Here is a 27,885-nt window from a genome sequence, read left to right as displayed (position 1 = left end):
GCCCGCCTCTATGTCCATCTGACCATCTGAGGAATACACTGACATCAGACACTCTGGAGGCCTGTATCATCTACCACATCCTATTTTGTGTAGTGCTGTGGGCATAGGAGCTAGATCTTTGGGTGTGGGTGCTTGAGCACCCCCAATATTAAATAAAGTCTTTTTGTCCAGGGAGAGGTGATTTCTGTTGGATTTAGCACCCCCCAATAATTTTGAAACTTTGGCTCCTATGGCTGTGGGTTTATAGTAACAGGCTGGATTTGGATCCTTAGGGAAATGTGTGTTTACTCTTTGATGTTCTCATGATGAAATCAGTGCTGTTTCATGACTTCCGTGTTCATTCTGTTCTTGCTGCTACTGTAAATAAATGAGAACTCTATTTTTATCATATCCTTAGTGTGACATTAGTTTTTTCATTGTTTGCGCGTTGTGAGCTTGGAACTTGAGATAAGCGGGAACATTTGTTTCTGACATGGTATCACCTAATAAGAGAGCTTGGCAAAGTACTGTTCTTTTGCTAATTTATACTAAGTGTTAGGTTTCCCTAAAAACACTCCAGAAGGTTGTTATCTGTGTACACCCCACATATAGAAGCCTAACACTTATCAGTAATGTTAGAAATCTCAGTGGTCATTTTGATACTCAAAACCATTGTAGCAGGAGTGGGTAGGCATCTCTCCCAAACCGCTAGACATTAGGGTCTACCGGTAAAAGGGGTGGGGATTGGGAGGTATGGTGTGGTGAGGTCTGCTAGGGGATGCCTCAGGGGGAGGTCAGCTTAGTAGAGAGGTTGTCACATGAGTGGTGACTATATTGGGAGTTCCTACTGGGGGTGGGGGGGGATCCTGCATCAGGGAGTTGCCACAGGGAAAGGTCAGGTGATGGACCATATGTCAATACATACAGCTGCCCCTTCCAGCAGACAACTTCAGGCAACTTTGAATGCCAACATCTATCTTTTCCAATATAAAAGGAAGAGTCTACATACCCCAGCTCCCTTCACATCTAGAGGTAGTCAGCTTCCTCACATAATAGGTTCTCCTTTGAAAAATAAATAAAACTTCATGGAAAAAAAGAAAAAGCTCCTGTTCTGAAATGCCATTTACATGTATAGGACTCTGAAAACAAGGGTCAATATCTATCAGTTCAAAAAAATATGTGCACTATAAAACTTATCTTCAGATATTTCCACTGTCATCAAATTAGCCAAAAAAAGGAAGTGTGATCTTGATTCAGAATCACACAAATTATGTCAATGATGATTTAAGACAACTCAGGGATAAATTATTTTATAAAAACTGGAAAGCACCCAACATGTCAGATTGAAATACATATATGGGATTTCACTATGACAGCTTTTAAAATAATTTTTATACCGGTCATGAGTATTTTATTTGATCATCAAGAATCTAAGTGTTGGATTCTTGATATATTATTTTAAATAAATCACAAATAATTCAGAGTATTGATTTGACAGCTGCTGTGAGAGCTAGAATGATTCTGTGGCTCAGGAATTAGACTTAGTTGCACCATTTATAGAATCTTGTGAGAGGCAGTTATATGTTGCTCCATGGTTCAATGTTGCTTTAAATAATTTACACTCTGCCTAAAATCCATAAGAATTTGAAATACCACCATGATATCCTGTAATATCTTCAAATGATTTGACTTTCACAAGTAACTCATACAGGGCTCAAGTACTCACCAGATCCACCACTCTTCAGCTCCCAATCCTGGAGGTTAGCAACAGCTGCACTCTAACTTTCTTTTCTGAAGATGAAACCAGATCTCTCCTCTTCTTGTTTAGGGCATTCTATGCCTCAGAGCACTGCTGTAGACTAACCTGACAACCGATTCTTTTTTCTTCTCATGTAGGAACTGACATCTTTTTTTTTTTTTCAGTAAACTGCAGGGAACACCACTATGTTTTCTTCTTTTCCTCTTAGCCCCTAGAACAGGGATCTAAGATTCAGATGGGCCCCAGGGTAAGGAACCCATTCTGAGATGATTTACATCTCCTCCATACTGGAATCCTCTAGGGGAGAAAGACATGACTCCTCCATAACCCTGGGGTTTACATTTCCCTTCTAAAGCTTCTTCAGACTAGACCACCCCTTCATTATCATTGACTGGCTTGAGCAGGGACACCAAGAGGGGGCATTTCAAAAAAAACATCTATGTCCAAAAAAGCAAGTCCTGCTCATAACACTCAAAAAGAACCCCGGACATCTCACAGTCATAATCAAACAGGAAAACTATCTAAATGTCTTGTTTGATTAAGGCTGTGATATGGATGTTTTTGCACTGATAATGTCCAAAACATATAGCCATTTTCCACAGTGAAACATCCAACAAAAAACCAGGGACATGAACGTCCGTCTGGCATCATTTCTAAAATATGCCCCTACAGATATCTCTGCCATAATAGAAGAGTAGCCTAGTGGTTAGTGAGGTAGAGTGTAATCCAAGGGACCCAGGTTCAAACCCCATTATAAGTCTTTTTTTTTTGTAAATGTGACCCCTCCAGGACCTGAAAAATACCTACTGTACCTGAATGTATATCACTTCAATAGCCTCAGGTTTGCAGATGTCTTATATATTTAGGTACAGTAGGTATTTTTCTGTTCTGGAATGCTCAGAATTATTTTAAAAAAAACAAAAAAAAAACAAAGAATTGGTGTGGGACTTGAACCTGGGTCCCTTGGTTCACAGTCTGCTGCACTAATCACTAGGCAACACCTCTGACTTCTTGTTGCTAGTTTGATTAGAATGGCCATAATATCTGTAGATTAGATTAAGTAGGAGCCACTTTGAATCCAAATGAGCTGAAGGAGAGCTGCTAAATATCTTCCCAACAGGACTGTAACACTGCTGACTACTGTGTGTCAATGACATACATCCCTACCAGCAGTGGCGTTCCTAGGGGGGCTGGCACCCGGGGTGGATCGCCGATGCGCCCCGCCCCCCGGGTGCAGCGCCCACCCCAATGCAGCGACAGACCCCCCCTCCCCCCCGGTGAAAGGACACCCCCGTGAAGGACCCCCCCACGCCCGCCGGGGGGGTGCCGCGCGCACCTGTCCTCCATTGTTCCATGCTTCTTCTCTTGCCCTGGACAGTTACTTCCTGTCCGGGGGCAGAGAAGAGCATGGAACAACGGAGGACAGGCGCGCGCGGCAGCCCCCCCCCCGTGGCTTGCACCTGGGGTGACCGCACCACCGCCCCCACCCTAGGAACGCCACTGCCTACCAGCTCGCCTTCAAACTTTTCACTGGGGGCATTCTCAAGGAAATGAGCATTTCCAAGTGCATGTTCTTCTACTGAGAAATGCCTTTTCTTTCAAACATGCAGATATTCCCTCCATCCACTTTCCCCTTTCTGTCATGAGCATGCATAGAGAGGAAGAATGTAGTAGAAAAAAACATACTGATGATGTTATGTATACGGATCTTAGATTCCGTATATACCATTACTGGTTCACTGCAGATAACATAAGAAAAAAACAGGCAACAACAAACCAGGAAATAACAAAATAAATTTCTAAGCTAAACTCTCTAAACGATACTGCAATTGGCCCCTGGGCCGCGTATTGAAGAACACTGATTACAATCAAATCATAAATAGCTGCCTGGTTATTAAAAACAAAACACACATTAAAATATAAACATTAGACATCTAATTTATGTACCAAAATCTAGACATCTAAATTCAACTGAAAATTCAGCTAAATTTAGTCGCCTAAACCTTAGGTACTAAGTAAAGAGTTGGGCATTTTTTGAAATTTCACCCTGATTTATTAAGCCTTTTCTCAATCGTGGGGGGGGGGGGGGGGGAGAGCCTAATCAGTCTTGATTTAATACAGAGAGCATGTGTGACTTACTCAAGATCATATGCTGCGTGGTAGATAAGGAAAATGAGTTAGGATCTACAAGACCAGGGCTCTTTGCTCCAAAAACTACATTAGACGGTCTAAGCCTGTTGAATTAGTGTCATTTTACTTTTCACTTCTGTCCATTTTGATGTTTTTAGCTATAACTATGAAAATGTGAGTACGGATAAAAAGTTCGTAAACTCTGCTATTTCAAAAAACTCAAAGCAAAAAGAGAAATACACCACATGGCACCCTCTTACCTTAATGGTGAATCAGGATCAAAACATGTCTTCTTTACATCTGTCACCTCAGGGTCACAGCAGTCGCCCTCATCAAATCTTCACGCATATTGTTGCACTCCATGTGACAAATGCCATCTCGCCTCTTCCAGGGTAGCAACGCCCATTAAAACGACAGTCTCCGCCATCATAACCAGTCAGCAGATGCTCACACTCAGGGTCACAATGGTCATTACCAATCTTGCTAGGCTCAACAATTCACTAGAATTGTGCGGTGCCGCAGGGAGGAGTTGTGTACTTCATGAACAGTCAGCTGCCAACTGATATTATAGTGACCAAAGGCTTCACTCAGTGCCCAGTGCTGACGAGAAAATCTGATCTCGACTGACCATTGGTGGTGCCCATCATCTTCACAAAATATTGACCACCCGGTATCGGATGATTTTTTTTGCTCCGGAGTGGCCAGTGACTGTTGTAATTGGTAATGAGTTCCACATTGTCACACACTGTTTGTCCGCATAGTGTGGAATCAGCGGGGACAAAATATTCTGCTCTGGTCGTGGTAGGATATCCAGCAATGGGTAACCATTGTTCTTGAAAGACATCCACTGTTCATCAAGTTGGGCAAAGTTGGCACTGAACACCAAAGTATCATCATCTTCCTCGTCTTTCCTCAAAAAATGACGTTTTAGTTGACTCTGTGTTTGAGATGTTCTCCACAAAAGTAAAGATCCCAAATGCCCTCGAAATTATTACCTTCTCAGAATTGTCCCCTCCGAGAAAAAGAGTCCGACAAGAAGCCATGAAGGAGCTGTGTAGAGCTCCTGACTGGACGAGGCTTCTAGCAACCCTTGTTCCATCCACATAGAGGGTCATTTGCTGTCCATTATATGTTGCAGCAATGTGTGTCCAAGTTCCTAGCTGGTAGCGATGGTACCCAGTTATGACAGAACTCCTCTTCACTTGGTCTGTTCTGAGTGAAAAGAAGAAATGTGCATCCTTTTTCTCATTATGCTGTACTGTATGGATCCCAACTGCCCAGCCCTTGTCACTGATAGTGTGAGAACAATTGTCAAATACACCTGTAGAAGGCAAAGACCAAGAAATATGCTTTTATTTATTTATTCATGACATTTATACCTCACATTAGTCTGAAATAGACTCAAGTTCAATGTGGCTTACAAACAAACAATAAATTGAAGAAAACATAATAATATACAGAATATAACATAAATTACAATAACTTTAAGAAGCAAATTAATACATGTGCAGTAAGTAACCAGGGATTTAGACTATCTCAAGGACAAACAAATAATTAAGGGTGGATAGGTGAGAGCATAATTAGCAGGACCAGATGGGGAAATGAGATTAAAAAAGGATGTGGGTAAAATTCAAATAGAGTTCTTTGTATTCAGAAAGGCCAGACTGAAGAAATGTATTTTACGTATATTATTCTATTGATTTATATGAATCATACAAAAATAAAAGTTTCAACCAATTAGTGTGCAAAGATATCATAGATAGGAATCACTGAGCAGAACTTTTACAAACTCTTGCAGAGTTGCTTCATAGTTATTTGTCAGAATGGTTAAGCGGCCCTTTTACTGCCATTACCTTGGCTTAACATTGGACTTTGCTACAAGGTAGTAGCAAATTTAATATGTCAACTATTGGAGGTGTGTCCAGTTCTTTGTATTGCAGGTCATACATTAACATTAATGTACAGTACCAGCTCCCAATTGTCACAGATGCACATAGCGCCTTCTATTTAATAGACATTAAGTGGTCCCACATTAATTCTGTGTTAGCTCATGGTAAATGCAATGGGTTAGCCCCAGGATTCTATATAGTGCAACCAAAATTGCACACACAAATCCAGTTGTATTCTGGATTTGCATGCGCAATTTAATTAACAAGCCAATCAGTGCCAACAATTGCCACTTAACAAGTAATTATTACTTAATTTATTTGGATTTTACTCACACCTTTTTCAGTAGTAGCTCAAGGTGAGTTACATTTAAGTATACTGGGTATTTCTCTGTCTCTGGAGGGCTCACAATCTAATTCTGTACCTGAGGCAATGGAGGGTTCAGGGGGTATTTTACTAAGGCGTGCTATTTTTAGCGTGCACTAAAATAGGCACGCTCTAAACATTAGAGACGCCAATGCATTCCTATGGGCATCTCTAATGATTAGCATGTGCCCAATTTTAGCACATGTTAAAAACGTGAGTGTGCTTAGTAAAAGCTCCCCCCCCCCCCCTTCAGTGACTTGCCCAAGATCACAAGGAGCAGCAGTGGGATTTGAACTGGCCATCTCTGGATGACTGGTGCACTAACCACTAGGCTACTCCTCCACTCCTCAATGGCATTAATTAGAATTTATGTGAATATCTTGCTAGGTGTATTCTGTAAAGTGGTGCACATACATTCTAATGTGCTGCCAAAAAGGGGGTATGGCCATGGGCATGGAATGGACAGACTGTGGACTTTCCAAAAATCTATGCGCATAGTTAAAGAATACACCTGCTCCATGCCTATAGTTTTGGAGCAGGAATGGCCACTAGGCATATTTTATAACCAGCTAGGCGTATTCTATAAACTGCACCTAAATCTAGGCACGGTTTACAGAATATACCTAGGCGGAAATATTTTTGTGCCTATTTTTCATGTGCCATATTTAGCATCTAGTCCTAACTGCCAAATGTCTTGCACGCCCACTCTCCGGCGTACCAAGGGGGGGTGGTGGGGGCGGTCTGCCCCGGGTGCACACCGCTGGGGGGTACCGCGGCGCGCGCCTGCTCCAAGTTTGCTAAACTTCGTCGCTCGTTCGCTGCAGCTCCCTCTGCCCCGGAACAGGTTACTTCCTGTTCCAGGGCAGAGGGAGCTGCAGCGAAGCGAAGTTTAGCGAACTCGGAGCGGGCGCATGCCGCGGCACCCCCCAGCGGTGTGCACCCGGGGGGGGGTGTCATTTCACCAGAGGGGGGGGAAGGTGTAATTTAGCGGTGGGGGGGCGCGCTGCACCTGGGGGGGTGCATCGGCGCTCCGCCCCGGGTGCCATCCAGGCCAGGAACGCCACTGCAAGTCCCCGAGACAAAAAGCACTTAATACACAGTTTACCACATGGAAACTTACAGCAAAGCCCCTTAAAGTAGCTCTGCACTAGCAGTTACTACATGGTAAACACACATTAAGAGCCAGATTCAGAATAGTGCTATACATCAATTCCTGCGCCCAACTTTGGCCATGAGGGCTTATGCATGCTGAAACCTGGTGTAAATCCTGGTGTGCAAGTTGAACACACAACCCTGGATTTCTATAGCACTGCACCTAAATATTTGGAACACCCTTGATCCGCCCATGCCCCTCCCACAACCACATCTCCTTTTGGGTTGCATATGAGACACTTTGGGAGTACAGGGTTATAAGAATAGAATGTAGGCAAATGAGCAAAAAAGTCCATATTTGTGCCAATTAACACCAATAGTTGTCATTAATTGGCTTGTTAACTAATTGATTTGCATGCACATTTGTCCTGTATTCCCAAATTTGGGCAAACTTTATAAAATCTGGGGAAAGTGCCTAGCACAGTTTAGTAAAAATACCTCTTTTTTTTTTTCTTTTGATGAGCTTAGACATCAGCACAGATAATTTTCTCATAGTCACAAACATCCTAGGGCCTTGCACCAAAGTATTACACTGCATACGAGGGCCATTTAGTATGCATGAACACTAAACTGATCCCCACTTTAGTTATATGCAACTAATTTTATCATGTGATGCTGGGGAGGAACTGATGTAGGAAATCAGAACATGGATCGGGTGACTGGAGTTCATCTTCTTGGAAATTCCCCAAGATTGTTAGCAATGGGGATGTTATGCATGTTAGCATGCAATTGAATAGTGTGTGATCAAATTTGGGAAAGGATTTAGTACATAGGCTGCTAAGTGGAATTTTAGCAGGCAGGCCTAATTTTTAGCATGCGCATAAATCAGTTTTTTGTGTCAGTTTTCATGCCTAAACTGTCCTGTCACATAAGTTCCAAAGTCGACCTTCAGGATGCAGCTAATGTCATAGCAAGTCATCCTTTCTGATGGGTTGATCAACATTTAATGAACAAGCCAGAGCACTTGATGACATTATAGCGTACATGAGCAACCCGAAAGCAAGCACAGAAAACAATGACAGACTCAGAGTTCCTGCTTTCAGCTAAATCCTGTTTTTGAATTAACATCCAAATTCAGTGTGATATTTGTAGTCCCTGATTCTATCCATCAAAATTAGTGCTACAGATTCAATAATGCATCAGTTGGTTTTGTCAGAATCCAGAACTGACCTGAAATCTCTCTTCTGGAACTGGGTAACTTAGCAGCTCTCCAACACCAATATTAAAGCACTCCATTTGAAGTATGTGCCTTCCTAGTCCCCATATTCACTCAGAAACTATTACTGCTGTCATACCCACAGTTAGACTCTGCTTTTCTTTGCTACTTCTGGAGATGTGAAATGGGAGGGGGGGAGACCATGAATGATAATCAGGGAGGGAGTGGGGCAGAAAAAGTGAATGTGACTCTGGAAGGGCTGTAAAATAAATGGGGGGGCATGCAATGTTCCCTCTAAGTAGCTCTAAGCTGTGTTGGATTCTTTCACTGTCATTTCTACAAGGGAATGCTGGTGGAGGAATCCTGTGCAGCTTAAAGTTGCTTTAGAGAGTAAATTGAACCCATGGTAGGGGGTCCACACACATGTGTTTGCCAATGGCTCTGCTCAAGACATAACATTGCACTCTAGAAATTGTAGGCAAATGACAATGGATGATGCCCAGACACTATGAGATCCTGCTTTTAATAGGGACCTCCTTTTTGGCAATGTCTCAAAATGGGATCATTTTTCACATACTATGACAGTAATGAACCTCACCCTAAGCCAGAATAAGTGAAATATGATCTCAGCCTTTCAATCTTACTGCTATTGCTCACCATAGTACTTGCATTGTGCCAGAGAGCTTCTTACTAGAGTTATAAAGTGTAACATGCATAGGCTATCTTATCAAGATGCTCTTGAAAATTCCTTTAAACTGCCTATGGCACCCACTATAATGGGAAACCTACTTTCTACATCAGAAAATACTGGTTAAAGTTAACCAGATAAGTGTACAGGTTTACTTTGTCACAATGAGACCCAGTCAAATTTTTTATAGGTCATCTAAATAGGAAAAGAGACATCCAAGTCTAGATGTGCAATAATTTCTCAAATATTTTATGAACAGCTTGCTGAGCATAGAGCCTCCTGTAAAATAGTACAAGGATACGGAAAATAAATATGAGTGTGTGTGGGGGGGGGGGGGGGGGGGGGGGGGGGGGGAGAGATGCTAAGATCTGCAACCGGAAGGAGAACATGAACTTGCAAGGGGGGATGAGAACAGGACAAGGGAAACAGAGAAAGGACCCTCTCCGATCGAGGGAGGCTATGGAGGACAGGCAAAACAGAGGAAGAGATGTTTGGCCTCGGTGGGAGGAGATAGGAGGGAAGGAAAAGAGATGGCGAGATGCTGGACCTGGAGGAGACAATTAGGAAGGAAAGGGGATAGAGAGATGCTGGCCCAGAGGAGGGTGGTACAGCAGGAAGAGAAGTGTGAGGGGAGAAGCTGGAATGAAGCGGGATAGGGACACAGATAGCAATGGTAGAAATAGGGAGGGGAATAGGGACACAAGAGGGGACAGGGACAAAAAAAGACTATTCTGAACACATGAGCTGGTAGGGACACAGAAGGCTGATATTGGACAGACGTGGAAGGATATGGACACAGGGGGGAGATCTAAACAGGGCAAAAATAAGGACACAGACAGGATGCTCAACATGGCAGGAAGATAGGGGCCAGGATGAGGGGAGATGCTGGAAAGGGCAGACAGTGATGCAGAAGGGAAGATGAATGATTGACTAATGAGAAAAGAAATGTCAAATGGACAAGTAGATTACTACAAGAGAGTTAAGGGATGACAGAGGGAAAGCAGGAACCAGAGACAGGGAGTAACATAATTAGAAAAATAAAATGACCAGAAAACAAAGATTTTTAAAAAAGAATTTTATATTCCATTTATTGATTAGAATGTGCCAATTTTTGTACTGTACATCTGCCAGAGCTGGTGCTAGACATGCCAGAGGCCAGCATTCAATGGCCTTCAATCTCACTCACTGTGGTAAATTTCTCTTTGGGATGGACCACCCTTGGTATCTCAGTGAATGTGGTGAAACTGTCATAATGAAAAATAAAAAAAATCCTTAGTTTTTGTTTTAATTCCTTATTGATTTCTAAACTACACACACACACACACGTTTGTGTGTGTCATATGCAGGGTATACGTTCACTGATAATCCACGACATGGGATTCTTATTGCTATCTTGTGCTTTTACCAATTATGAATTGTGTCTCCACTTGTGGAGAATAACATGTCTTAGTCAATCATGTTGTATGAACATAAGAACAGTCATACTGGGTCAGACCAATGATCCATCTAACCCAGTATCTTGTTTCCAACAGTGGCCAAACCAGGTCTCAAGTACCTGCAGAAACCCAAATACTGGCAACATTCCATGCTACCAATCACAGAGCAAGCAGTAGCTTCCACATGTCTGTCTCAATAGCAGACTATGGACTGTTCCTCCAGGAACTTGCCCAAAACTTTTCTAAACCCAGATACGCTAACTGCTGTTACTGCATCTCCCAGCAAAGAGTTACACAGCTAGAGAAAAAGTATTTCTTGCTATTTGTTTTAAATTTCCATGTAACTTCCTTGATGTCCCCTAGTCTTTGTACTTTTGGAACGAGTAAAAACTCGATTCACTTCTACTCGTTCAATACCACTCACGATTTTGTAGACCTCAATCATAGCTCCCCTCATCCATTCCTTTTTCCAAGGTATAATAACATAATGAGGTCTAGATAATTTTGCATGGTTTATCAGGATGGCCAGTAATATTTTCCAAGTACCTGCTAAATTGTCTTCAATGAAACTACACCATTTTTAAATAAAGATATATCAACCTAGATCAAAATGAAATTTCCAGCTGAGACTGTTTAAGCAAGATTGAAACACCCTAACATAACTGGGTTTCTTACTGCAGAGTTAGGCCCCCTCACTCCCTAGTAATTGCTACTGTTTGTCAGTATGGTAAACAAGTTTTCAAAAGCAGCCATGTGGTATGAACATTGGAATCAATAAGTAAAAGCACATGTTATCATTTTTTTGTGAGAATTTGGCCAGGTTGAAATCACAAGCATAAATTAGCTTGCCTTGAGTAAACAACCAACCTCTAAATCCCATGCCTGAGGTCAGCTCTACTATGCCCACTGCCATCTGTAGAAGAGATTATATATCTTCTCAAACAGGAAAAAATACACAGAAGTGTTTTTTCCCATCTTGGACAAGTGCATCAGTGGCAATTGCCATGTTCATGCTTCAGAGATTAAAAAATCTTACTTTCTTGTTCTATAACTTTACTGTCTAAATGTACGCACCACTTGCATGAAAACATTATAGACTAATAATAGCTGAAAAGCTAAGAAAAAGGAGGTTAGCCTTCATAAAGTACAAGAGATTGTTGCTTCTCTTCCTCTTTGTGCAATATCTGGAAAACTAGGAGAAGCTGGTAAAGTAGTCAGGAAAGCCAAGATGCAAATGGAAGAAAAAAAATATCCAATAGAGCAAAATGGGGAGGGGGGGGTGAGAGGCATTTTAAAGATATGTTAGTGATAGGAGGTAGTGCAAAACAAGAATTGTGAGACTCTAGGTGTAGAAGATAATAAGGATAAGGCAGAATTGCTTAACAAATATTTCTGTTCTGTGTTCACAGATGAAGGGCCAAGAGCAGGACTACAGAAGACAAACAGAAATAGAAATGGAAGTGTAGTAGAACCTGAATGATTTTCAGAAGACTATGTTCATGAGGAGCTAGCTAAACTAAAGGTGGACAAAGGGATAGGCTGACCTCTGTGGTAAGTAAATTAATAGAAATGCTTCTCAAACACAGAACAGTGAGGTTGTTGGAATCCAATGGATTGTGGGACCCGAGGCAGCATGGTTCTACTAGAGGCAGGTCTTGTCATACAAATATGATTAATTTCATTGATTGAGTGACCACAGAATTGGATCAAAGGAGAGTGCTAGATATGGTGTACTTAGATTTTATCAAAGCCTTTGACACAGTTCTAGATAGACGTCTTATAAATAAACTGAGTGCCCTCGCTATGGGCCTTAAAGTGACCGACTGGGTTAGGAACTAGTTGAACGGAAGGCTACAGAGGGTAAAGGAAGAGACCCACAGCAATTAACACGGAAGTCACCTTTTTATAACTATTCCTCATTATGGTTGCCCCATCCCTGGCTAATAAACACATTCATCCCCAATATTCAGTTCTATTTAACCACTCAGCAACAGCCCCTGACTGCTTAAATAGTGTGCACCCAGCTAACTGTGAATATTCAGCGGGAGATAGCTGGCTATCTCCGCTGAATATTCACAGTTAGCACACAGCAGCTAACCAGCTATATCATGAGATATAGCTGGTTAGCTCTGATATTCAGTGCTGTGTTTAGAGGTTAAATAGCGCCAAATAAATAGCAGTCCTATCTTTAACCGCTAGGAACTTAGCCGGTTAGTGCTGAATATCAGCTTAACCGATTCAGTTCCAGCGGCCAAAAATGAACCCGGAAATTCAATGCTGATCACTGGCTATGGCACGACATTGAATTTCCAGGTTCAACACCGACTGTTGGTTTTAACCATGCTGCCCGCTGCTGGCTAAATATCAGCCTTTTTGTCTTTAGGACTGATAACATGGCCATTGTGGAGGTACTCAATAGTCTTTCCACCAAAAGAGATGGTGTGATTGCACTGCTTAAGGAAATAGTACTACTTTGTATGCACTTTAAACTTTAAGACCACTCACGTTCCTGGGGAACATAATAACATCACAGATGTTCCAAGTTCACAGAATTCAGACATTTCACCCCAGCTGCTGACATCACAGGAACACCCATCCCTGGGACAGTCTGGCAGTTTGGCCCACTGAAGTTTGGCAGTTAATCCAGTCCTCCCTCTCAGATGCCATGGGGAGGAAGTACTCAGCATCCTTGAAGAAGTTTCTGGACTTCTGCCAGGAGAAGCGGTCACAACAGGTGACAAGATTCCATGTCAACACCTTGGTGCATTTTGTGCTCCATAAGAAATTAAAAAGTACCTGCCCGGTGGCAGTACACTTCCATCTAATAGGTATTAGGTTTTTCTTGAAGGCTTTAGGTGCAGAAAACCCTGTGCACCATTTTGCAGTCAAACAACTCATGAAAGGATGAGGAAATGGCGCCCCCAGGCAACGGGGACAGTAGGCTCCCTATCGCACATTCCATGCTTGCCACACTGCTAGACGCTCTCACAGTGGTTTTCACTGATCAATTCAAGACTACACTGTTTGGGTGCTCCTCTATGTTGGTCTTTTTGGCGCCCTTAGAATAAGCAAGCTTATCCCTCCCAACTCCACGCTGACAAAGCCCAGTGGTCTGTTAGTCTCAGACATAGGTCTGCGGGTGGACAATCTACATATCAATATACCAGATCAAAAACAGATCAACAGATAAAGGGGTGAATTATCACTTTAGGCAGGCTCCCTAGTAGTATTACTTGCCCTATCCAGAACTTAACCAACTATTTGGTCATTTGCCCGCATAATCGTTTATTGTTTATTCATTTACTATACCACTTCAGTTGATATTGCATTGAAGTGGTTTACAAAGATAAAATCATACACAAAAAATAAAAAGAAACAGAAAGGAACTCCATTGGTTGATGAGATAGCACAGACATTCAGCCATGCAGAATAAAAAGTCAAACATTCCCAGATTGAACCCTACTGGACCCGGGCCAGTCCTCCCTATGCAGCTATAAGCAACCAAGATCAACAACTGTTAAATGCACAAAAAAAGAAATGGGTCTTCAAAGATGCCTGAAAATAGGAATATGATTTCTCTAGACAGAGACAACGAGGAAGAGAATTTCAAAGTGCAGGTGCGAGATAGTAAAAAGCACTGGATCTTGTTGATTCCCCATCTCACTTCAGACAAGTGGGGAAGAACGAGTCTATTATTACTTAGAGATCAAAGAGTGAGGGATAGAGTATAAGGAATGATTATGGATGCCAGATAAGCAGGGTTATTACTAATGGGTTGCTAGTTCATCAGGACAAACGCCTGGTAACACACTTCCAATTCACGAAAGTTCTTAAACTGCGTTTAATGTGCATAGTCCTAGAAATGAAATACTTTGACATCCACTCATTCAGAATAGGTACAGCAACTACTGCAAGCCAGCTGGGCCTGTCAGAGAATCAGATTAAAGCTATAGGATGGTGGAGCTCTACCAAGTACAGAGCATACATGAGGCCCCATTTATGCTGAAATCACAAGCACAGTAGGCCCCATATATGCCAAAATCACCCAGTTTTGAGTGGAGAAACGGGGCTATGCACACTTCTCATTTATTTGTCTTTTGTCTCATGCAGGTACTCACATAGTCTGGATTTTTTGGACATTCTTTTATGGACTGGGCACATGCAAGGGGCTCAGTCTATCACTTGCAGAGGCTACATTGGTTTGGCTAGGGCAGCATGGTATGAGGTGGGACCAACTCTTGCCAGCCATACTGGAATGGATGAGCATACAAAAAACCCCTTGGGCCTTGCTTGTCTACCTTGGGGGCACTGACTTTACATCTATACACAGCGTGGAGCTGATATAAAAGATGCAACAGGACATACTAGACATATGGAGGCATGGTCCAGCTACATACTTGATATGATCCTACATCATACTACACCACGTATAGATAGGAAAAAGGTCTTATAGTGCCATAGAGAGAACCAGACAAAAGATCAACAAGTGCATGCATAAGTTCATGCAAGTGCTCCAGGGGATAGCAATTACACACAAGCTGCTAGTAGAGATCTGCCCGGGTCTCTATCGACCTGATGTCATACACCTGTCAAACATAGCCTTGGACATATTTTTCAGTAATCTGCAGGATGCTATTGACAAATGTATGCTTAGAGAGGGCCGCAGCTAGGATCAGTAGGCTATGAGTGAGGGGGGAGCTTATGACGTGAAGAGTCACTGTCATGAGCCATGGTGCAAAAAATGGGGAAAAAACCAGTGAGCCAGCAGAAGTTATGGGGGCCAATCAAAGTGTATTGATTTAAAGAGTCCCTCTACAGTGGGGTCATTAGTTAAGAACAGTGTTGGTCAAAGTACTGAAGTATAAGTAAAAATAATTGTATATTTTAATACTTAAGTAAAAGTAAAAAGTACAGTGAAGAACACATTAAAAAATTTATGCAACTACAATGAATGCAACTAGTATTAATGTATTTATCTCAACAATTTTATTGCTCTACAATTCAATCCATTTTGCTCTTAGTAAAACTACATTTTTTAAATGACTGTCACTCATGTGAGTGTGCTTGTGAGTTATTAATCCAGCACAGCTAAAAAGGTTCAAAGACTGTACTAGCAGAAAGTGGATTGTTCCATCTGATAAAATGTTCCTTCAAATCAGACCAGGTTGCAATATTACTGATGTCTTCTGACTTGGTCTGCAGGTTATGAGCAAGGGAATTTCTGAAACACTTGACTTCCATTTAGCAAAGAATACTTTATCATCATTATTGTCATTATCATCTGCATTAGAAGTAGTGCTATGTAATTGATCACTTGCATCTTCAGCTTTATCTTCATTATCATCATCATGCTGTCCAATTACAAAGAAGGCTTTCACAAAGTTGGAATCATTGTCTGTTGTTATAACAATTTTTCATCTGATGGCAAACTCTGTTTGAATATTTTTTAGAATTGATGCAAGAACGTGAAACGATTTGGAACCCTTGTCTTAAAGCCAGACAAGCAGATTTCCTCCCTAAGGATGCATCAATCCAGTGGACAGTTACCCCAATGTAAAATTTCCCTGGGATGATGAGCAGTCTATTGCAGTAGAGACATATGTCTGTTCACTCAAAATTGTTACCAGTCTCACCTTCATCTCCACTTACTGACCCAACTCAGCACTGTTCTGTTTGACTGGAGACTAGTAACTAGTTACTCCACTGTTCTTATAGGTTATACTCACTGAACAGCAAAATTTAAGGTGAGATGATCCACTGTTTGCGCGACAAAGTTTGCAATACCAAAATCCTGTTCCCAGTTTTAGTGTTTCATTCGGTTTACTGAGGAGTCGCTATTTACATCTGCCTTCCATTTTTACTTTTTACTTTTAACTGAAATCATCAGATATAACTGAGTAAACATAGTAAAAATTGGTGAAATTATTACATCAGGAAAGGTAACAAATGTTATCTTGTACTTCTTTACTAGTAAAAGTATCAAAACTTTTACTTAAGTACAGAAACTAGTTATATTTACTAAGCTGCTATACAACACTGGTTAAGAAAGCGATGGACTTCCCTCCCTGACGAAGGGGCAGGCCCTGGTCAAGAGAATAATTCTGCCAAGAATTTAGGGACAACCACGGAATCCCGTCCTACCTTGAACAGCTGGGGAGGGGGGAAGGAGGACTTACACCAGCGAAGTCCAGCATGCCATAATCCCAAAATGATGTGGCTCATGGATTATTCTACAGTTCAGGAATTAGTAGCGTATTGGGGTTAGGCTATAACAGTTGTATTAAACAGCACAGTTTTGAATTATGTTTTCAAATTATGTTTTAATATAAATTGAATTAACTATGGAGCTCATTTTCAAAAGAGAAAAATGTACAAAAGGTGTCGTAAAGCAGCGTTTTGACATGTTTCTTCTCAAGACATCCAAAGCGGTACTTTCAAAACCTATTTTGCAGACGTTTATATATGCAATTTGTCTGCAATGTGCCAAAATCACAAAGGGGTGTGTCAGGGCATTTTGAGGGCAGGCTTAGGGTGTCATGATGGGTAGTAACAAAGTACTTGTATTTTGTTACAGTACTTAAGTACAACTGGTAGTACTTTTACATCTAACGAGTAACTTTTTTTTTTTTTTGCAATACTTTTTACTTGTAACAAGTTACATTTAAGCTGTACTTTTGTACTTAGTAACAAAGAACAAATTTGGAAAGTAGCTTAAAAAAAAGTATTTTCCATCTCTTTGCTTCTCCCCCTCTACAGGATTTCCAAGTGATGTAAGATGCAGCTTGCAGCTGACTGGGTCTGAACTTCTGGACTCACACTAATAAACTACCATGGGAGACATGCAGGATCCATCTCTCTGCAGTGCCAGTACTGCATCCTGTACCAGGCCTGCCTCTTCTGATGTACACGTCTGGGAGTGGAGCAGCAGGCACTAGTGATTCTGTAGAGAACTGGGTTCCACCTGCTTTCCATGGTAGTTTATTAGAGCGGAGGTGTATGAGAGGGAGTGAGTGAGACTGTGCTGCAGGGATTCAGTGGATGAGATGGGAGCGACAGAGAAATTAGGCAAGACTGGATGGGTGGGGAAGGAGAGACAGAGCGACAGAGAGAGATGGGGGTGATACTGGATAAAACGGGGTGAAGAAACAGAGGCTATGGGTTGGGGTGAGAGAGAAATTGGGCAAGACTGGATAGGTGGGGAGGGAGAGAGAAACAAGGCAAGACTGGATGGGAGGAGAAGAAGTGAGACAGATATATGGGGCAATACTGGATAAAGGCAGGGTGGGAGAGACTGGGGAGAGTGAGAGCAATTGGGCAAGACTGGATAGGTGGGGACATAGGAGTCAACTTTTCAAAACAATTGGGGATGCTAAACCCAATAGAAATTATCCCTCCCTGGACAAAGTCAAAGGGTTTAGTCAATATTAGGGGTGCTCAAGCACCCCCAGCACCCACAGAGCTGGAACAGACCAGTGTTGGAGTTAGTTATAGTGGAAGAGGTGAAGAAGACAGAAGAACAAAAAATGACACATGGACAGGAGACCCTTGGAAAGAGAGTTAAAAGAAGAGAGGAAAGAAGTAACCAGAGATTGGGACCAACAAACTTTGAAAAACTAAATGGCCAGACGACAAAGGTAGAAAAAAGAATTTTATTCTTAATTTAGGATAAAGTAATGCAGTAATGGTGTTGGTCCACTTTAAAAGTTAACAAATATAAATTAAAGAAAAAAAAACAAAAAATAAGGTGATGCTTTTGTACTGGACAATATACTTTTTTTTACTAACTTTTGGAGACCAAAACCTACTTCTTCAGGTCAGAACAGTATAATGCTATATTAGTCTGCTTGTCCTGACTTAAGGAAGGAAGTTTTCACCTTCAAAATCTAGTCAAAAAATGATGTTAGTTGAATAAAAATGTATCACTTATTTTCTATTTTTGTTTGATTTGTTCATTTTTAATGTAGCGATTGCTATATGTAAGTTGTTGAAATTTACATGTGTTCTTTTTATATTTTGCATGGTACAAAGAGACGTCTAATTGTTTGTTTGTTTCTTTCTTTCTTTGGTTTGCACTGTATGCAGAGGTTCAGAGGTTCAGGGGTTCAGTTTAATTTTTGTCTACATATTTCTATTTTTAGTTTGTGGATACTTATCCTATTCTTAATGAGAGGCTACCTCTGATCTTGTGTGAAAAAGCCTGGGTATTCTGTCAACATAAAATGACTGTAGTACTGATCTGTACTAATCCTGCTTGTTTTGTTTTCCAATAGGTGTATTAATGACAATGTTCTTCTGCCCACTGCAATGCTCAGGGTGTTTTGCTTTTTTTTTTCCTAGGAAGGACCCTTGCGTGACCCCCTGGAAGTCCTCTTGTAAACAGTGGCCCAACTTGTTAAGAATATTTTTTTACTTTATAGTAAAAAAAGTAGTTTTAAGAGGAGTCCAAGATGGCCGCCAATCGAGACGGACGCGTTTTAGTGCTCCTCTGATTTTCCACTTACTACTTACTTTTTGAATATGCCAAAGAGGAGGGGAAGGGCTGCCGCTGCTGCTTCCCAGCAGCAAAGAGCTCCAACCTCTTCAGGTCTGATGGTTTTGTATTTGCAGAGAGCCACAACTCAGCAATGCCGACGGAGAGCGGCCTGCAGGCTCAGTCCAAGGCTGGAGACAGTGGGCAGAGCAATGGGCTGGAAGTTTCTTTGAGCCCCGATGAAAGAGACCCCCCCCCCTCCTCAACCGGTGAGAAACAGTTCTCCGATAGCGGCATCAGCAAGCCCGAGTACCGAAGCGTTAGCGGGCCCTGTGAGACGGGAGGTAATTTCAACTACATCGGAGGAATTGGGGTGTTTTCTAACCCCTACTTCAACTGCACACATCGAAATAAAATCTATTGAAGAGTTGGCAGGAGCGGTTGGAAGTGAGAAAACACAGCAACCAACACAGCAACCTGGTGAGCCAGAGGATATATTGCTTACAAATTTCCTTAAAAAACCTGCTGAAGTAACGTTAGACAGCTTGCGGTTACTGATTGCGGAACTTGGGAAGGCTTTATGCCCCCAGATAATGAAAATGAAGGAAGAAATTGTTGTTTTGGACGGGAACGTAAAAGAAATTGAAAGTGAGGTTAAACTAGTGTCATCACAAGTTAATAAACTGGAGAAAGAATCTCAACAGGTACAGACAGTACAAATGACTATGGTGAAAGATTTATTAAACCTAAGGAGAAAATCAGAATTCCTTGAAAATTCTTCTAGAGGCAATAACTTGCGTTTTATTAATTTCCTCTATAACCTCTGATTTCTCCAAGAGAAATGTTAAAGAGTTACTTTAAAGAAGATTTGATTATTAGTGATGAACATATTCTACCTATGGTACAGGTTTTTTACATTCCTGGAAAAACAGAAGGGAATCAATAGAATCGAGACATTAAAAATATTCAAGTGTTAGATGTTTCGGCTTTGCTAGAAAGCTCTGACACAGAGCAAATAACAACATCCACTTTACTAGCTACATTTGCGTTAACCTCAAATAAGGTCTGGATATTAAAGAAATTCTTTCAGAAAAAGGAAAAAACTTTTAAAGGATTACAAACACATGCATTTCCAGATCTGTCGAGGGATACGCAAAAACGTAGACAAAAGCTTTTGCAATTGAAACAGGAGACACTCCAGCTAGGAGCAACTTTTTACTTAAAATATCCCTGTAAATGTTTGGTTACCTATCAATCAGTAAAATATGTGTATTTTGATCCCACTCAACTGGTCTCCTTTTTTAACATCTAAAAGATCTCTTTAGTAAAATTTAACTGAGTTTGTATACGAATAAATCTCGATTTAAGTTCTATGTTACTTTATTTCCTTATATCTCCAGCAGTCGGAAAATTGGACTCCTTTTGTGGACTTAATGAATGCTAATAGAAAAGTTTGTATTATTTTTTTTTTCCTTTTTTTTAGGAAATGTTTCCTTAGGCTTACAATATTGTATTAGCAGAATTTTCCTTTCAAGTGAATTAACTTGTTATATGTATATTAAACTATAAATAAATAATAATAAAAATTTTTAAAAAGTAGTTTTAAGAGCTGCACTTTATTACTTTCACTTGAGCACTTTTTTTATAAGGTGTCTACTTTTACTTCACTATTTTTGAAGCCAGTACTTTTACTTTTTACTTAAGTACTTTTAAAAAAGTAATGAACCCATTGGCGTTTCTAAAACTTGGATATTTTATAGCCGAAATGGAACAAAATGAAAATGTCTAGGGCTAAAACTTCAATGTTTGCTCTAGACCTGTTTTTAGAATGAATAAGGCACAAAAAGGTGACCTAAATGACCAGATGACCACTGGAGAGAATCAGGGATGACCCCCTTACTCTCCCATTTGTCACTGACCCCTTCCCAAAAGGATGAAAATAAAAATAGCACTTGCCAGCCTCTATGACAGTTGCAGATGTTATAGCCAAGTCTATTATAGCAGCAGGCAGGTCCCTGGAGTGGCCTTTTATGGGTGCAGTGGGATCCAGGTCCATAATCCAGTCTAGCTGTTACACTTATGGTGGAAAGTGTGAGCCCCCCCCAAATAAAACTCAACAAAAATCTACTGTACTTACATTTAGGTGACACTTGCAGACATAAGGACTATTGTAGTGGTGAACAGTTGGGTACAGTAAGTTTTTGGTGAGTTGAGGGCTCACCCATACAATACAAAGGGGCAATGGTGAGATGCGTACCTGGGACCCTTTATGTAAAGTCTACAACAGTGCCCCCTAGGTTGCCCCATTGCTCTGCTGGGATGTCTGTGTGGCCAGTCTGTTAAGATTGATGACACCTCCTACATCCCAATGGCTTGATTTTGTGTGTTTTGCACTTCAACATTTTTTTTTTTCAAGACTGGACCAAAAAGATAATTGCACAGAGCACAAAAACAACTAGCAAGTGGTCATTTTTGAAAAAAAAAAAAAAAAGCTAGACATTTTGCTGTTCGAAAATGGCTATATTTGTTATTCAGATTATGAACGTTTTGAGCAAAACGTCCAAAGTCGGACTTAGACATCATATCGAAAATGTCCCTCCAAGGGCCTTGTTTACTAAGGTGACTTAGCATTTTTAACGCGCTTACAATTAGCGTGTGCATTAACCATGTAGATGCCTAGAAGGATATTGTAGGCGCATATAAGGATATTGTAGGCACGTACACAGTTAGCGCGCGTACATGGTTAATGTGCATTAATAACACTAATGTGCCTATAACGCTGCTTAGTAAACAGGGCCCCAAATGTATTATTCCTGCAACCTTACAATAATTTTCCACTTTGGAAGACATAAAGGAGTTTGTGGTCATTAGAAGGATGAGCAACCAAGGGCAAAAGAAAAGGGGAAGGAAATTGATAGGAGAAGAGGGGACGATGGGCTATGGCAAGGCAACCTGATCGCCAACTATCATAACTGTGGTAAATGGAGTTCACTCTGAGGAAAGGGACTTTCAGTGGTGTGCTTCAAGGATTGGTTCTTGATCTAGTTCTTTTTAACATTTTTATAAGCGATATTGCAGATGGGCTGTCTGGTAAGGTTTGCTTCTTTGCTTATGATACCAAAATCTGCAATACAGTAGACACTGCTGATTATGTGGATAACATGAGGAGGGACCTAGATAAATTTGAAGAATGGTCCAGAATTTGGCAGCTAAGATTTAATGCTAAGAAACGCAGGGTCAAGCATTTGGGCTGCAAAATCCTGAGAGTGCAGTACAGTTTAGGGGGTGAATAATTTCAGAGTGCAAGACATGCCATTTTTTTGGTCCAAGTCCTCGAACTCTGGAACTCCCTACCCACTCATTTGTGCCAAAATACTTCCTTATATGTGTTCAAATATGATCTCAAAACATTCCTGTTTTGTGATGCATTTTCCAATACTCCATGATTACCTCATTTTGTTAGCACTTCTCTTGGCGAATCAGTGGAATCCCTGAGAGTCCTGATGCAAACACAGAGTACCTAATGTTTTAGCCCCTCCTCTCTTTCCTATCATTAATTGGAGTTATTCCCTATATCTCTGTTGTATGTTGTCTAATATATTTGTCCTACCCAATAAATGTTTTAGACTGTACACTGCCTAGATGGTTCCTCCCATTAAGCACGATAGTAAATCCTTAATAAACTTGAAAGAGAAGCGGGACTTGGGTGTGATTATATGTGATGATCTTAAGGTGGCCAACCAGGTAGAAAAACAAACAGCAAAAGCCAGAATAATGCTTGGGTGCATAAAGAAAAAAATGCAGCTCCAAAAAAGAAGATCCAATGTAGACAACAGGAAATATTCTAAACATTGTTTCTTGATATGTGGCATCATTAGACAATAATTTATATTATATTTTTTGGTTTGCTAATATTACTCATGCCAACTAATATTGTATATGTTTCTTACTAAATTTTTATTTGAGCTTTGTGAATGTTAATGTAACTTTTTTGCATTTATATATTTTTATTTGTAGTTACGCCTCTGATGATCAATCCTTGAAACATGGCATGTTAGGCATCACAAAATTTAAAAAAAATGCTCCACTATACACAACAAGAGAAAATATATCTCAAAACAATCAAATCAGCTATTTATAAAAATGGGAGGCAAAGCCTCAAAGAGCTGCAAGTCTAAACAACTTATAGAGATATATCAATCCAAAAAATCTGCTCTTCATCATTGGCAAAAACCTTTTTTTTAAATAATATATCAAACAATAGCATCCAAAAATTGTCCAGTTTAAATCATTAAAGTCCAACTTTTGTGCAATGGTTTTATCATATATTTGTATCAGGAACACTTAGCTTAGAAGACTTCATTGTAGGCCAGGGTCTTGGGGGAGTTGCCGGTTTCTTGTGCAACATTGTATATAGTATAAGGTTTGATGTTAATTTTAGGGTCCTGTTTACTAAGGTGCATTAGCATTTTTAACGCGTCTACAATTAGCATGTGTGCAAACCGTGTAGGCACCTATAGGGGTATTGTAGGTGCGTACACAGTTAACGCGCTTACATGGTTAACGCATATTAAAAACGCTAACGCATCTATAACGCAGCTTAGTAAACAGGGTCCTATGATTTATGCTCTTTCAGGATAAGGTTTGGGACACTGTCACTAGTCATGGCTTGTATTCACATCCTTATTGTGCATTCTTTGTGTTATGGAAATATGGTTGTTACACTTCTAAGTGAGAATTTTTTTTCTTAAGATGCCACAATAGTGAAATGGAGGGGCATAATCGAACGGCGCTAGCCATCTCCAGGGCCAGCGCTGCAAGTGGGCGGAGCCAACCGTATTTTCGAAAAAGATGGCTGGCCATCTTTTTCTTCGCTAATACGGTTGGGCCCAGCCAAATGTCAGAGCTCGCCAGGTTTGAGATGGTCGGCATCAGTTTTCGGCCATAATGGAAAATAACACCGACAATCTCAAACCCGGCCAAATCCAAGGCATTTGGTCGTGGGAGGAGCCAGCATTTGTAATGCACTGGTCCCCCTCACATGCCAGGACACCAACCGGGCACCCTAGGGGGCACTGCTAAAAATTAAAAATAAATAAATAAAATTAGCTCCCAGGTGCATAGCTCCCTTCCCTTGGTTGTTTAGCCCCCCAAATCCCCCCCCCCCCCACAAAACCCACTCCCCACAACTCTACACCATTACCATAGCCCTAAGGGGTGAAGGGGGGCACCTACATGTGGATACAGTGGGTTTTGGGTGGGTTTTGGAGGGCTCCCATTTACCACCACAAGTGTAACAGGTGGGGGGGGGGGGATGGACCTGGGTCCACCTGTCTGAAGTGCACTGCACCCACTAAAAACTGCTCCAGGGACGTGCATACTGCTATCAGGGAGCTGGGTATGACATTTGAGGCTATCAAAAAAGTTTTTTTTCGTTTTTTTTGGGTGGGAGGGGGTTGGTGACCACTGGGGAGTAAGGGGAGGTGATCCTTCTGGTGGTCATTTGGTCAGTTGGGGCTCCTTTTTGAAGCTTGGTCGTAAAAAGAATGGACCAAGTAAAGCCGGCGAAATGCTCATCAAGCCTGGCTTTTTTTTCCATTATCAGGCGAAGCTGGCCATCTCGTAAGCAGGCCCCTGTCCCACCCCCATCCCGCCCCTGTCCTGCCTTCACTACCCTACCGACACACCCCCTTGAACTTTCACCGGCTCCGCGATGGAAAGCAGTTGGCGCCAGCCAAAATCGGCTTTCGATTATACCAATTTGGCCGGGTTCAGGAGATTGCCGGCCATCTCCCAATTTGTGTCGGAAGATGGCCGGGGATCTCTTTCGAAATGAACTGGATGCTCTCTTGGGAAAGAGAGATCTATTGAGGTTTAAAAAGAGGCAAAAAATGTATTTGTTCCACTGCGCTTATAGTTAATAAGAGAGTAGGTATCTTTTTATGGTTTTGAGAGAGTTGGAGTTATACATTTTATTATGGTTGATGTAATGTTACATTTGTGTTATAAGAGAAGCATTATTACATAGTTTTTAGATTGCACACCACAGTGTGCATTCTCGAACTGCAGTATAGAGGTGTGAATAAATCAATAAATAAATAAGGGGCTTTAGATTCCATCTGTTCAGCAATGTCCAAACAGCTAAGGACAGACCATGATTTAAACTGTCTACTGCCTCAGATCTACCCTTTCCCAAAGGCATGTAGAGCTATATATCATCTGCATACATCATAAAATTAATTTTTAGCTGGTGCAATAATTTAGCAAAAGGGAACAAATAGAGGTTAAATTAAAAAAAAGAGACTCCTGTAAATGCATTAGTGGAACCAACAGAATATACAAAACAGAAGAAAAAGCTCTTTAACGAACTAGATCAGCAATAAAGGAAAAACAAGTGGCAAAAGCACAAATACAGTAGGAAATATTATTATTATTTATTACATTTGTATCCTGCGCTTTCCCACTCAAAGCAGGCTCAATGCAGCTTACATAGTAATGGGAAGAACAATATAACAATATAATATAACAAATATAACAGTAATAAAAGAGATAAGTAGGTAAAGATAGGTGATGTGGAAGGGAGGAAGATGGGAGATTTAGTCTGGAGCAATGTCATTGTCTTCTGGGTATTCCAAGGACCATACATAGATTAAGTCCAAACACATGAATGGCTAAAAGGGGGGGAACTGAAAACTTAGGATGAAAAATTGATAATTGCACGTCAGGACAGTGGGTTATGGACAAGATGGTTCACAGCAAGCATAGAAACAAATGGTACAACAGACATTTGTAGATTCTGTCAGGAAGAGCTAGAAACGGTTATTCATCTTGTGGCTGGCTGCAAGGTGTTAATGGCAGAAAATATTTATACAGGAAGATACAACAAGGTGGCACATCTCATTCATTGGAAACTCTGTAAGCATGGAGTGGAGGAGTGGCCTAGTGGTTAGAGCACTAGTCCTTTACATCCAGAGGTTCCCAGTTCAAATCCTACTGCTGCTCATAGGCGGTCGGTGGCCCAACTGTTTGGGGAGGCTAAAGGGGGCGGGGTTAGGGGTGGGGCCATGGGAGGAGCTTAAATCCATAATTGTCTGATAACACACAGAAAAAAAAAATTCAATTAATACCTTTTATTAAATTTAGATATTAGCTATGTATCATATGTCAAAGAATAAAGTGGTTGCTCAAAGCATATACTAACCACAATCGCTCAACTGCAAAACACTATGCACAACTTTGTGCAAAAACACACTTAGAACCTTACTGTACCATAAATATTACACTAGGCAGAACCTAATACACCAATATACCACCCATACGGAAAATTCAGACAGTCAACAATATGAAACAAGGGATCATAATACCACAATTCTCATGTAGAGCCACAAAACACCCTAATTCATGTTTAATGTGGGATGAAATGCCATAAATAAGTAAAAAATATAAACTTTTAATGTTGAGCATCTGATTCTCAAAGTGGACATATTCCAAACACTATAATGAAAATAAAATGATCGTTTCTACCTTTGTTGTCTGGTGACTGTTTTTCTGATCATGCTGGCCAAGTATCCAATTCTGCTGCTATCTGTCCTCTTAACTCCATTTCCAGGGCTTCCTTTCCATTTATTTCTTTACTTTCTGCCTTTCTTCTTCATTTCTTGCCTTACATCCGTAAGTAAAAGCTGGGTCCTCTGCAGACTCGACTGTCCAGTGGATCCAGCTTCTGCCTATTTTCTCCATCGATGTGCAGGTTTTCTCCCTTTTCCCTCATCTTATCTCCTTCCTCTCTCTTCCCTCCCCTCCATCCATGCCCAGCATTTTTTCTCTCTCCCTTCCCCTCCATCCATGTGTATCTCCTTCCTTTGTCTTCCCTCCTTTCCATGCATGTCTAGAATTTCTCCCCTTCATTCATGTGCATCTCCTTCCTGTCTTCCCTTCCCTCCATCCATGTCCAGCAACCCCCCTCTCTCCCCTGCCCTCCATCCATCCAAGTCCACCAACCCTTTTCTCCCCTCTAGCCATCCATGTCCAGCAACCCTGTTCTCTCCCCTGCCCTCCATCCACCCATGTCCAGCAACCCTTCTCTCCCCTCTAGCCACCCACCCATGTCCAGCAACCCTCCTCTCTCCCCTGCCATCCCCTCTATCCACCCATTCCAGCAACCCTCCTCTCCATGCACATCCAGCAATTCCCTTCTGTCCCCTGCCTCCCTCCATCCATACCCAGCCCGATTCTCCTCTCCCCTGCCTCCATCCATTGGGGCCAGCGGCGCCCTGGGTCTCCCCTTTCCCTCCCCTTGCTTACTATCTGCCCCGCGCCATCTTTAATTTACCTCCGCTGCGTCCCCACTCCCAGCGTTGGCCGCATCATTTCAAAGCTCGCCCTGCTGCCCGTCTCTATTCTCCCCTCACTCCCTTCGCGACATGATTCGTTCTGCAGACAGAGTCCCGCCTTCTGACATCATTTCCTCGAGGGCGGGACTCTGTCTGCAGAACGAATCACGTCGCGAAGGGAGCGAGGGGAGAATAGAGACGGGCAGCAGGGCAAGCTTTGAAATGATGCGGCCAATGCTGGGGACGGAGCGGAGGTAAATTAAAGATGGCACGGCCGCGGGGCAGATATAGTAATAAACGGAGAGGGAGGGAAGGGGACACTCACGGCGCCACTCGCCCGGCTGGGGAGGCTTAGCCTCCCCAAGCCTCTTATACCGGGCGCCTATGCTGCTGCTCCTTATGATCTTGGACACGTCACTAAACCCTCCATTGTTTCAAGTACAAAGTTAGATTGTAAGCCCTCCAGAGACAGAGAAATACCCAGTGTACCTGAATGTAACTCAACTTGAGCTACTACAGAAAAAGGTGT

The 27,885-nt window shown here is 41.6% G+C and overlaps 1 protein-coding gene across 1 annotated transcript in view; it reads right to left on the bottom strand.

Moving 5' to 3' along the window:
* PAPPA2 (pappalysin 2) overlaps positions 1–27,885 on the bottom strand; it is a 440,672-nt gene that overhangs the window by 345,000 nt on the left and 67,787 nt on the right. Inside the window, 8 exon segments of the mRNA XM_030206931.1 lie at positions 4,129–4,207; positions 4,210–4,260; positions 4,263–4,359; positions 4,361–4,522; positions 4,524–4,556; positions 4,558–4,628; positions 4,631–4,857; positions 4,859–5,189. Of these exon segments, the coding sequence (XP_030062791.1) occupies positions 4,129–4,207; positions 4,210–4,260; positions 4,263–4,359; positions 4,361–4,522; positions 4,524–4,556; positions 4,558–4,628; positions 4,631–4,857; positions 4,859–5,189 (1,051 nt within the window).

This window comes from Microcaecilia unicolor, chromosome 6 (assembly GCF_901765095.1).
Source record: "Microcaecilia unicolor chromosome 6, aMicUni1.1, whole genome shotgun sequence".
Taxonomy (NCBI): domain Eukaryota; kingdom Metazoa; phylum Chordata; class Amphibia; order Gymnophiona; family Siphonopidae; genus Microcaecilia; species Microcaecilia unicolor.
This window is presented reverse-complemented; position numbering and strand designations above follow the sequence as displayed.